Source organism: Leptidea sinapis, chromosome 3, assembly GCF_905404315.1.
Source record: "Leptidea sinapis chromosome 3, ilLepSina1.1, whole genome shotgun sequence".
Taxonomy (NCBI): domain Eukaryota; kingdom Metazoa; phylum Arthropoda; class Insecta; order Lepidoptera; family Pieridae; genus Leptidea; species Leptidea sinapis.
This window is the reverse complement of record NC_066267.1, coordinates 16175619-16188805: the sequence shown is the minus strand read 5'-3', so window position 1 is coordinate 16188805 and position 13187 is coordinate 16175619. Positions and strand designations below refer to the sequence as shown.

Below are 13187 nucleotides of genomic sequence, written 5' to 3'. Positions count from 1 at the left end.
TACTTGCTTCTATCCTTACAAACCTCACGCGCTTCCTCTACATTCAGTACTCTTTTCATTCATGCTCGCCGGTTGCGGGTGCTCCGGACCTTATCTTCTCTAAACGGCTGTAGGAAAAAATACTTAAATGAAATTATAATAAATAAAAGTAATTTTTATATGAATGTCCATCAAGTTGATTAATCTTAGATTTGATTGATTTAACCATTAAAAGAACATTTAAATCAAATAAGCCGTTGTAATAGTTTAAAATTAACTTCGTGCAAATATTCTTAGTAGGCAGTTGATATGTGATTTGTATTTGCGTAACATTGTGGTATTAAAAAGTTTAATGGTTATTTTATCTCATAATTGTGAATCATAGCTGTTTTATTAATCACGCCGTGGTTACATGTAGTATTAGAAATTCATATTATTAATATTGTGATACCTAACAACATGTGATATTCAAAAACGTAGCCCAGTTTGATAGTGATTAGAGTAATTATTTTCATTGATGATAGATTACGATATCTATTACAACAGATATTTCATTGAATGAAAATATAAAGGCTAATATTGATAAAAATATTCAGTTACATGATTTGTGTTCAAGATGGCGGGGAGATTGTTCGAAATGGTTATATTAATATTTTTGTGTTACGGGATAGAAGCTGCAAGAATTTTGGCCTGGTTTCCTACACCATCAATAAGTCATCAAATTGTGTTTAGACCAATTATCCACGAACTTGCAAGACGAGGACACGAAGTGAAATTTATAACACCCGATCCAGTTTATCCTATGGGAGACGATTTGAAAAATCTAACTCAAGTTGATGTACATGATATATCATACGCTAATTGGCAACAATTACTTATAGATCACAGAATTGACAAACAAGAATTAATCACTCAAATAAAAAACTTTTTAGAAAGATTTACTTTGGTTTTTGATAAGCAACTTGAGGTTCCAGAAGTACAAAGAATAGTGAAGGAAGAACGAAACAGGTATGATTTAATTCTAACTGAAGCCTGTGTTCGAGTTGGTGTTGGTCTCAGTCATATATTCAAGGTTCCAGTAGCTTTGATTGGTTCGTTTGGAATAGTTTCAACTCAATATAGCTCTTATGGTGCACCGATACACCCGTTCTTGTATCCAACTCCAGGTCGTCTACGATTGTACAATTTATCCACGTTTGATAAAATATCAGAACTGATAAATATTTTAGTTTTTGAGGCCATAGTAAAGACTACAGAACCGTTTGATTATATGATAATGACTAAACATTTTGGCGATGATATTCCAACTTTCGATGAATTATATAAGCAAGTCAAATTGGTGTTAGTAAACGAGCATCCACTGTGGGCTGATAATCATCCCGTTGGACCTAACATCAAATATATTGGTGGAGTACATCAGAGTCCTCAAAAAGAACTTCCAAAGGTAATCTAATTCAATATTATAAAATTATTGTTAATTATACATTTACATTCAATTTATACTAATATGCTTATTTCAGGATCTAAAAAACTATCTCGATGCGTCAAAGAATGGAGTTATATACATTAGCTTTGGAACTAATGTAAAAACTACGCTTCTACCACAAGAAACAGTAAAACTTATGAATAAAGTATTTTCTGAACTTCCTTATAATGTTTTGTGGAAATGGGATAGCGATCTTCCAGGAAGACCTAGCAATGTCAAAATATCTGAATGGTTTCCTCAAGCCGACTTACTCAGTAAGTTAGTTTTTTATCGATAATTATTTCGGTTTCAGTTTAATTTAACATATAATTAATACATTAAATATAACATCAACGCAACGTTATTAACGTAAATAAATCAAATCATAACAAAAATATAGAACCAAGAGGCCATACTATCAGATAAACAGACAGACTTTTTATCATATATATAAATATTTAAACTTTTTGTCATAGTATGTATTATCGCAATTAATATTGTATATAGTGTTGCGAAATAGCCACAGATGCTTGCATAATGGTATTTAAACCTTGATAGCTCACACTTTACCTATCTGAATATGTTTGAGATACATTAGACGCAAAACGCGAAGGTTAAAGTTGAAATGTTTATTGATAATTAAGATTCGTCTTCTTGGTGGATGAAATCCAGGAACGAATGCAAAGTTACCCTTGATTCTTATCCATTGCGATCCTCACCATAACGTAACTTTTCTGAACATTTCTCGCTTCTAAGCCGTCATCAGTATTTCAAACAACGATCTGTCAAAACTTTCGACTTCTTTCCTCACTATATGGTGGAAACATCTTAAAAAACATTGCCGTAAAAATTTGTTCTTTTTTATGAAAAAAGAGATCAGTTCACCTTGTGGCTTACCACTTGATACGCCCTACTCGTGGCCATTTTTCCATTCAAACGATCTTAAAACTTCCTTAGTTTTTACCCCTAGACCAAAATGATTTTCAAATAAGATCATTTTATTTTTTTAATATTTTTGTCTTTGTAAATGCTAGTTATTCAAAAAGTGCTTAAAACCGCGTAATCACTTATATGGCTACAAACCGAGGCCTAGTATACAAATCCGACAACAACTACGGTAAAAATCAAATCATTCCGACACAGAATTGTTTCATCCCATTCAGTTTCCAGAATTACCATTGGTTATTTTTTGGAGGAGGAAATTGCGGAGAACAAAACCCTGATCTTTGAGTTTAAGTCACGATTTTTAGTTGGAGCTGGAGTAGTTTGTATTGCACTGATGTTTGTATCGCTCCATTAGCGCGATGGTACCCAAACAACAAACACCGCGACATCGAATTTTATGGCTCGGCCCTTAAAATTCTGTGTAAAAAATGGATGTAGCCAGGTCTCATATCTCCTATACCGAGTTTTTTTTCAAATCCCTTTCTTCGCATGTGTATATCTCACATTAATACTGATTTTATCTGAATATTTCTAATCTGGCCAATAACAAAAAATATCTGAAGCAACAAACAATTAAAAGTACACACGACTTGAAAAACCTCTGCCATTTCCGAAGAATGTATGAACAAAAACCTTTACATTCTTCAAAAAGTCAAATGGGTATTAAATTGTGGCCAATAATTATTATCTCATATTTGAACACAACAATATTACAAGAATTAGTCTCAGTCCAAGGTTGAAATTCATACAATCATAATTTATGTATTTAACTGGATTAATGTTGTACCTACCTATGGATTTGATAAAGATAACATCTTTAAACCAAAACTTAATACTCATAATCAAATATAGAACAATTAAGGAAATAATGTTATCAATCTGGGTTTAGTGAAAAATATCTGAACATATTTTTGAGTCGAAATATTATATTTAAAAAGAATTTAAAACACACGACAAGAATTAAAATTTCATCAAATGAAAACTTTTATAGTAATATTATACACTTACTTATTACTTGTGAAATAATCAAAGTATTTAACTCATTATGTTAAAAAAAAAACACGTGACTTATCTCATCTCAATTATGTTTAGTCTTCAATAAATGTTGCGATCTGGAATTTATCCAGATTATCTAAAGTACAGTAAAGTTATACCAGTTTAGTTAGTCAGCCGATAAGGAAAATACTAATAATTATGAACCAGTTATGTTCTACCTACAATAAGTAAAATTTTTGAGAAAATAACTTTGAATCAATTGTTAAACCATTTCTCTGGCAAAAACATCTAACATTCTTTGCAATTTAGTTTTACGAAAGGTCGATCTACATCTGATGCTGGTATGGCGTTGATTAGACACATATTTATAGCTTGGGAGAGATCAGATAACGCTGTAGGAATATTCTGTGATTTTTCAAAAGCATATGAATGCGTAGACCATTCTACTCTTATCCGTTAGTTCAATTATCATGGAATAAGAAGCAAATCACTTGATCTTATTACGTCATACTTAGCTAATAGAAGTCAGAAAGTAGTAATTAATAATTAACATTCATCAGGAGCTGTAATGCGGATGGGCGTGCCTCAGGGTTCAATCTTGGGACCTTTCTTATTCCTTGTCCACATTTATGATTTGCCATTTGTAGTCCAGAAAAAATGTGAAATTGTTCTTTACGCAGACGACACTCCATTAGTTTATAATATTGTTAAGCATTCACAGATTTTAGATAAACTAAACCTATCCTTGGAACACATATCTGAATTATTCAGGGTGAATAATTTGTCACTTAGCGCGAGCAAAACAAAATGTATTGAATTATCCCTACTACATGTATATTAAAAAGTATCAAGAAGTATATTATTAAATGGGGAACGAGAATAAAACTAACAAAACTAAGACTCGGTAAAATACAAAATTCATATGTTTGTCTCAGTGTGCAGTTCCTTAATAAAATTCCAAATAATATTACATGTCTAACTAAGAATCGCCCTAATCAAAAAGCCTTCTATACATGCGTGCATTCCAAACAGATACACTACTCAATATAATATATTCTACACCATCAGAATATGGGGGTGCATTTAAGACTATTTTAAGACAAATCCAAGCCCTCCAAAACCGAAATATATTTTTTTTTCATTTATGACTTCTTCACAGGATTATAAACTTTATGATAAATATTATTTTTTTTTTACTAAATAAAAAAGAACCGTAGTTTCGTAATATATATTATATTAATAATATAGAAACGTAAAAGAAATTATCCGAATGATATTGTATTTTTAACATTCCAGGGCACCCAAATGTAAAACTGTTTATAACACAGGGTGGATTACAATCAACAGATGAAACAATTACTGCTGGTGTACCAGTGATTGGTATGCCGGTCTTAGGAGACCAATGGTACAACGTGGAGAAATATGTTCACCACAAAATCGGACTTCAGCTTGACTTATTCACACTTAAGGAAGATGAATTTAAAAGTGCCATTGAGACTATTATCACAGATCCAAGGTAATAGTAAATTTTAATTATACAAATACTGCTTAACACGTTTTTACTAATACAATGGTGTAATAGGTAGTTGATATTGAATTATCAATAGTTCCTTTATTTTTGAGTGTAGGTATTAAGACACGAAGAAAGTGTTACTAAAACGGTTTCAATGACTGGCAAGAGTGAAAGCTAAACTCTAAAATCTACAACAACGCATAGTGACTCTACCAGCTACTGGATGTAAAAGAACCACGCCATCACCCGCACTTGAGTGTCATACATAAAAATACCGCCAACTAAGAGCAAACTCTGAAAAACTAAAAGCTCTGCAAGGAATACTCAAGGATTTACCATTTCTTTAGGCAGGCACGGATGGAACATTGTGTCATCATATTTTCCATGGAAGATACAATAATAAATATATAATATTCGACTTACTGCAGAAGCAAAGGATAACTCTGGTATCAATGAAGTAAAGATAAATACAGACAGATAAAAACTACACACTGTACTGATGCCGGTATCTCTTTCAGACACAATTTTTTATTTTATTTTTATGACAATGAGCTCAATGACATCCGTACTTCGAGTGCCAACCATAACCATTGCCCATAAGGATATAAATTGGAATGCCATACACACCATCATCATCATCATCAGCCGGAAGACGTCCACTGCTGGAAAAAGGCCAAAGATTTCCACGACGATCGGTCCTGCGCTGCCCTCATCACCTACGGACTACCAACACTGCGTCTTCCGGTACGGGGTCGCCATTCGAGGACTTTACTGCCCCAACGGTCATCTGTCCGTCGAACTATGTGCCCTGCCCACTGCCACTTCAGTTTCGCAATCATTTGGACTATGTCGGTAACTTTGGTTCTCCTACGGATCTCCTCATTTCTGATTCGATCTCACAGGGAAACCCCGAGCATAGCTCTTTCCATTGCCCTCTGAGCGACCACGAGCTTACTCATAAGGCCCAGTTAGCGACCATGTCTGCGTTCCGTAAGTCATCACTGGGAATGCACACTGGTTGAAAACCTTCGTCTTCAGACACTGTGGTATTTGGGACGAGAAGATTTACGGAGCTTCCCGAACGCTGCCCATCCGAGTTGGATTCGACGAGAGACCTCTTTCGCGAAATTGGACCTGCCTAAAATATTGTTCGTCCGAGGTAGACGTACTCATGGACAATTTCAAGAGTGTAGTCCGAATTGTTATGGGAGTAGGTGTGACATGGACATTTGACATGATCTTCCTCTTGTCCATGTTCATTTCCCTACTCCTTGGGTAGCTGTATTGAGGCCATCGAGCATATGGCTTAAGTCTTCCATGGTCTCTGCCATGATTACGATACACACCCCAATATATTACAAATACAAACAGAGTAATGGTACAAAGATTACACCAGACATGTTTTTCAGAATAATTATTTTAAAAAATGCCGATTAAATAAATTAAGTACTAGTTACATGTACATGTACAGTTTATGAATTTTCCACAATTTTTGATATTAATATTTTAATATTATTTAAACTTTCTTGAAAATTAGATTTAGTAAATAGTTTAAATCTAAAATTTACAAATTAAATATTATTTTAATCTTTGCCTTAATTACATGAGTAATTATAGCTCATTGTGCGTATCTTGAAGATATATTTTACGATAAAATGGAATATATATAATTGTATATTATACTATCGTATTTATATCAGTACTTATCTTACTCGTATATCTTAGTAATATCAAAACATTTTCCATTAATAATAATGGTTTAATGCTAACTAACGTGCTAATTAGGAAAAAAAACATGAGTTCTGCAAGTGATGAAGATATATGCTGCACTCCCGATTCAATGAAAATGGAAGCTGAAGCAGCAATTAACAATATTTTATTATTGTAATGCCACTTTTTTTCTACTACTACCTCACAGTCGAGATGTAAAGCAGAGTATTTAGCTCGGGTGTAAAAATCAATTGCACCCTCGAACTATAGGCGCTGTCGCTGCGCTCGTGCGCCTAAATATCTCGGGCTGCAATTGATGCCTTACAGCCCTTGGCTACAAATCTACTATCACATTTTGTTCGTATATATTACATAGATGTATTCTTTTCAATAAATGATACAAGAGGCATATGGTAACTAAAGTATGAAATAAATACTTTGGTATAAAATGATCAACATATCTTTGGAATACGTCACTACTGCGCGTCATTTACTGTTTTTGATCTTGTTGTTGATACAGTGCAACTGTTGCTCACATTCAAATTAATTTTGGCATCCTAAATCTCATCACTGTATCCGTTGCAAAATGTACATTAAAATATCCATTTAGATTAATCGGAATTTATTATTGTTATCTTTTTCAAGAATTCGTGTTACTTCTGGTGTGTATTTAATTAAATTTTTCGTGATTGAATTCAATAATTGTATTTATTGATTGGTTGGAAGAAATGTGGATAGCTACACTTAATACTATTATCTAATTTGGTTTAACATTCACAAATTTCCACCACATTCCATTTCCAGTTCCATTTGTGGAGTAGCAGCACGGGCTCCGTCATTCGAATTATGGTAGATTTCAACTCCACCGATCCTCGTATATCGCAAAGACAAAAAAAGCACAAAGAGAAACCACGGACATAAAAAACACTTTTTTCACGTTTCATCGACTTTCAAATCACAACGATGCTAAGGAAGTTTTCACTTCAAAAGTTCTTTATGGCGGACATTAAAATATTTTTTTTTTTTTGTTTTCGACAATGATAATTTGAACCTACTGATCATGATGATCATTATTAACATCATTATACATTATTCCTAATGTTGTGGAATTCCTTATCATGCATTAGTATATTGTATGTTTATTCTATCATTATTATTTCAAATAAAGCAAAATTGTAACAAAAATCTTATTTAAGTTCGGTTGGTTGTATATTCTAATTTTCGTTTAGTGCGGCTTTACAGTCTGATTGTCTTTAATTACTTTTACCAATTTAATTGCACTGCATGTGGCAGGGAATAGATTTATCATTGTAATGGCAGTGATGTCAGCGATATACGGCCGTTCCCAATATACTATCGACAGATAGAGATAAATTACTCTTCTACTGTCTGAAGCTGTCCCAATATACCCAATAAGTCATTCTTATCGACTTATATATGCACGCGTGAATTGCAATTTCCATACAAACTTCTATCGCTGGTAAGCTATACGTCGTGCCATTGACAGACAGCGTGTACGGATTAGGTGAGTTACCTTCGATATGTTTATTGGGACAGAAAAGTCAACGATAGTTACGATTTTTATATCAAGTAAGAGATAGACTGAATATTTGGAACGGCCGTTAGTCAACATCTTGCATATCATTGATTTATTTTCAGTTATAACTTCATACCAAGTTTATTTGTAAGACCTTTAGAATTCTTACTACTGTATAGACGATCTGACAGTCCGATATTGCGTTACCAATTGATTTGTCAATGTGTGGTTGTGGTTGGATGGAATAGATTAATATTCAAAATACTAAGAAGCTACTTCCAAGCGAGGCTAACTAATTACAACTTGTCAATCAAAATTGGTTGCAGTAACAACTAATTCCCTTTCCTTTTTCAGTGTTGCTATATCTCCGTAAGAGATATTCATTTTTATCTTGCATTTTTAGTTTCTATATTGTAAGTCTTTTGTTGTAACAATGTCTATATTAAGACTAGTTAATTTGTATTTATCGCCATCTGGCTGTTTTTTACACACACTGTGATCACTATGATCTTTGTCTTCAATATTAGTTTTATACTATCATTGTTCCACCAACAAGCACTAGCTAGTACTTATCTATTGTTATTACTAAGCCGATCAAGTGAATATCTTCGATATTAGTATTTTTTTATATAAGCAGTTGTAGGTTGTTAGGCCCCAAGATGGAACGACGATCTGGTCAGGATTGTCGGAGTTCATTGGATGAGAGTAGCGCAAGACCTATCGTCTTGGAGATCTTTGGGGAAGGCCCTTTCTTCCGGCTGATGATGATGATGATGAAGAAGTTGTAGTAATTAGTAATTATGTTTAGCTTAGAGCTGCATGTAAATTGTTACGTATTTAAATATTTATTACTGTAATAAATTGAAGATTATAATTTGATAGGATTTTATTAAAATAAGTTCAAATCCATAGTTTTTCACGATAAAACTGTATAAGTGGAAAATGCGACAACAAATGTTCATTTCCATGACTTACAATTTACTTGACGCTCACAAAATAATCAATGGAAAAATTTAGATTATAATTTTATAGGATTTTGTTAAAATAAGTTCCAAATTCATCGTTTTAAACGATGAAGCTGTGTAAGTGGAAGATAAGAGGGTATAGGTTTTTCCTTGACTTGCAATTTACTTTACGTTTACAAAATAATCAATGGAAAAGTTCAGTAGTTATTGGATATGTTTTAATCCTTGTCATATTATATAACTTAAATATGTTTTCCAATGTAACGATGTCGTTATTAATTGCACATATCTTCAGGTACTGACGATCTACTTTTAAAGTTTATTCGTCACGATTGTCAATATTGTACGAACATATTGAGTGTTTTCATATTCAGCACGATTCACTGATAGTGATGCGTGCACTGCGTTTTCCGTACTCAAAAAGAAGGTTAATCATTTAATTTTCGCTGATTTACCAGCTTACCCTATTACTTACCCTCAGACGTCCGTTTATCCGTCTTTCCATCTGTTTGTCAGCAATCTGTTTGTCCATAAGCGTAATAGTGAATAGCTAAAAATTTTACATTCTGACATTTCCAAAATGGCCGACATCTAAAAATTTCATACTGTTATAGCTTGCAAGTGTGCGTGTCCAAATCAGACTTGAGATGTTTCTTTATATATTTTCTACATATAATGTGTATGATGAAAACGATTATAAAAAATATTACTCAACGTCAGAGTAAGAAAATACCTGTCCTAGTCTGAGTAATAAGGGTTAGAGTATGAAATTGCCGATTTATTGTAATAGGTACTTTGAATTGACATGACAAGTACCTTCATGGTTTGAGATTTTTGAGTGAAACTTTTTTCACGTGGTACCTATGTATTTCTTCTTTTAAAAAATGAGCAAAGAAGGAATATTGTGACATGCGATGAAAATTGGATTCTTTACGATAACCATAATGCGAAAAATGCAATTGTTGACCCCAGTTCAAACGCCACAAAAGTGTCCTAAAGCAAAGCTTACCAATAAATAGGTAATGTTTACTTGTTTGGTGGTCTCAGCATGGTGCTATTCACTATAGCTTTTTATGATCTGGTCAAGCAATAACGGAAGATGTCTACTGTGTTGAACTCCAAACAATGTTAGCAAAACTTGCAGTGAAACAGCACGAAAAACCGTTTTAACTATACAGGAACTACAATTAGAAACCATTCGTCAGCTTCCATTTTCGCCAGACCTTGCTCAAACGGACTACCGCAATACACGGACGATAGAATATTTTGATCTCAGGAGGCAGTACAAAATGCTTTCATAGTTCTATTGCAAAGGCATTAACCTTATTAGATGGCAGCAATGTATAGATAATATTTTTTTTTGATTAAATGAATATGTTATATACAATATGTCTTACAAGAGACGGAAGATATGGAGGTGATATTGAAAGGAGAGTGACTGCGGGAAATTGCGTGAATGGAGTGCTGCATGCCTTTATAAACGGTCAGACTGTGCCAATAGAAGCGCGAATGGCTGTACATAATGGAGTGCTTGTCGCCACGTTAATGTATGGTAGTGAGAGTTGGGTATGGCAGAAGAAGCATAAAAGCAGAATTAACGCAGTTGAGATGCGGTCACTGCGTAGTATGTGTGGGGTAAGACTGACTGATGGAATTCCGAATGCGGTAATACGAGCGCGCTGTGGATTGAGAGAGGATGTTGTGACAAGGACTGAAAAAAGAATGCTGAGTGGGCAAGTCGGTCGCGGGAGACCTCGTAGAACATTCGTCGACCAAATTGGGGACGTTTTGAGAAAAGGAGAGGTCCGAAGCACCCGCAACCAATGAATGTAGAGGAAGCGCGTGAGGTTTGTAAGGATAGAAGCAAATGGCATTCTATTGTCTCTGCCTACCCCGACGGTAACAAGGCGTGAGTGTGTGTGTGTGTGTGTGTATGTGTTATATAAAAAACGAATTTCAGTTTTTCAGTAGAAATTGGCAATTTCATGCTTTATCTCGAATATAAATAGGTATTCGCTCTACATTTCTAACAAAGACATCATTGTTTTCAGCTTCAAGAAGAACATTTTAAGGCTTCGCGATCTGATGCGAGATGTACCAATACAACCATTAGACAACGCAGTCTGGTGGATAGAGCATGTTATCAACTTTGGAGGTGACCATTTAACACCTCCAGCGGCAGGAATGAGCTGGTTTGAGTATTATGAACTACCACTGGTCTTAACATTATTTTCTATTTTACTCGTAATTTTGCTAGTAATTTATTTAGTGTTAATATTTGTTATAAGATTTGTTAAAAGTATGTTAACATCGAGTAAAAAATTAAAATTGACGTAATTGTAACGAAGTAGTTAATTTATTAGTTCCTTAAATAGATATAAAATATGTAATTAATAAATTTATAAAACAACATAAATTCTAAAACACAAATAAACAAAAGAAACTGAAAGAAGTGGCTTGTAGTTGTACTTTTTTTAACCTACTTCAAAAAACTGGAGGGTTCTCAATTCGTCGGTATTTTTTATATGTTTGTTATCTCAGAACTTTCGACTGGGTGAACCGATTTTGATAATTATTTTTTATGCTTGTGCTTCCCGTGTGGTTTCATTGCAATTTGGTCTAGATATGACAGTGGCATCCATGATAAATCCATAAACGTCTTAAATTTGCTATAAATATGTGCGCGACAAATAGACGATGACAACTACTCAATATTGCGACAACCGGTTTCGATTATTCTTTTTTTATTGGAAAGGACATACTTCTAAATTAGTTTGGTGAGAGTTTGGTTAGGTTTTGATCATGGGATCGATGACAAAGTAACTGAACTCTTCAATTCTTAGGAGCAAATTAACGATAATCGGCCGAATCTTTTTAAGCTATCCGGATATTTGAGTCACCAACCGTAACGTCGTTATGGTCAAATTGTCGTAGTCGAATATCAATGGAACTCCTTAACGACTTACATACAGTAAGTGTGCGATCTGTGGCAGAATTTCTAACTGTAACTGTAATAGAATTTCAAAGTGCTTACGTACATTGCTACATTGCTAAATTTAGTAGATCTACACATATTTAGACAAATTATTAGTTAGTTACTTCAGTTTCACAAAAAAATAATAAAAAACAACAACCGACCTAAAAAAAAATCCAAAGCAATAGATATATTTTCCGCAATATTTTTTTTTTACTTTTTAGTGCATATTATATCTATTACTCTTGATTATTTACTTTAGCGTCTGAATGGTAAACTAGATACTATGTTTGTATAAAGAAATAAATAAGATTGCATTTAAAAAAGCTCCTTTGCACTGGATGCCGGCTAGATTATGGGTACCACAACAAAACATTATTGTGTTTTGGTCTGAAGGGCACCGTATCAACAAACAAGCGCACGAGTCACCTAGTGTTAAGTGATCACCACTGCCCACATTCTCTTGAAACACCAGAGGAATCACAGGAGCGTTTCCGGCCTTCAAGGAAGGTGTACGCCCGTTTTTTGAAGGTACCCATGTCGTATCATCCCGGAAACACCGCACAAGGAAGCTCATTCCACAGCTTTATAGTACGTCGAAGAAAGCTCTGTGAAAACCGCACTGTGGACGACCGCCACATATCCATATGGTGGGGATGATATCTTTGATTATTTGTGGCGTGCCGTGCGAAGGTGGAATTTGACGGCAGGATCAGGTGAAACAGCTCTTCGGAACACTCCCCGTGATACACTATTCCACAGTTCGATAGCCTCAGACACAAATGAATTCGAAAAATGGTGGTAGTGAGATGAGGAACACAGATAATTGGGTTAGCTTCAGACCGCACCACCGCTCATGAGAATCTCCTAAATAAACAAACCTTTTCTTATTTTGGGGAGTTTTGGGTCGAAAAGAATACAGAAAAGAAAATTTTAAGATTAGAAAAGAGTGCGTGATTACCAAATTCGATATAAAAAATATGTTGTCAATATATTTTGTATTTAAGACATAGTAGTAAAACACAGTATTTTTTTTTTGTTACTTAAAGAACTTTTTTTGGAAATTTATTCAGTTAAGCTTACCAGTGGAAGGATTTTCTGTT

The 13187-nt window shown here is 34.1% G+C and overlaps 1 protein-coding gene across 1 annotated transcript; it reads left to right on the top strand.

The window, feature by feature from the left end:
- The first annotated feature begins 595 nt into the window (after positions 1–595).
- LOC126978739 (UDP-glucosyltransferase 2-like) lies at positions 596–11453 on the top strand. The gene is made up of 4 exons (XM_050827789.1): positions 596–1423; positions 1500–1719; positions 4682–4901; positions 11162–11453. Exons 1-4 carry the CDS (start codon positions 596–598, stop codon positions 11445–11447), a joined length of 1554 nt encoding a protein of 517 aa, XP_050683746.1. The 3' UTR covers positions 11448–11453.
- Positions 11454–13187: the final 1734 nt, after the last annotated feature.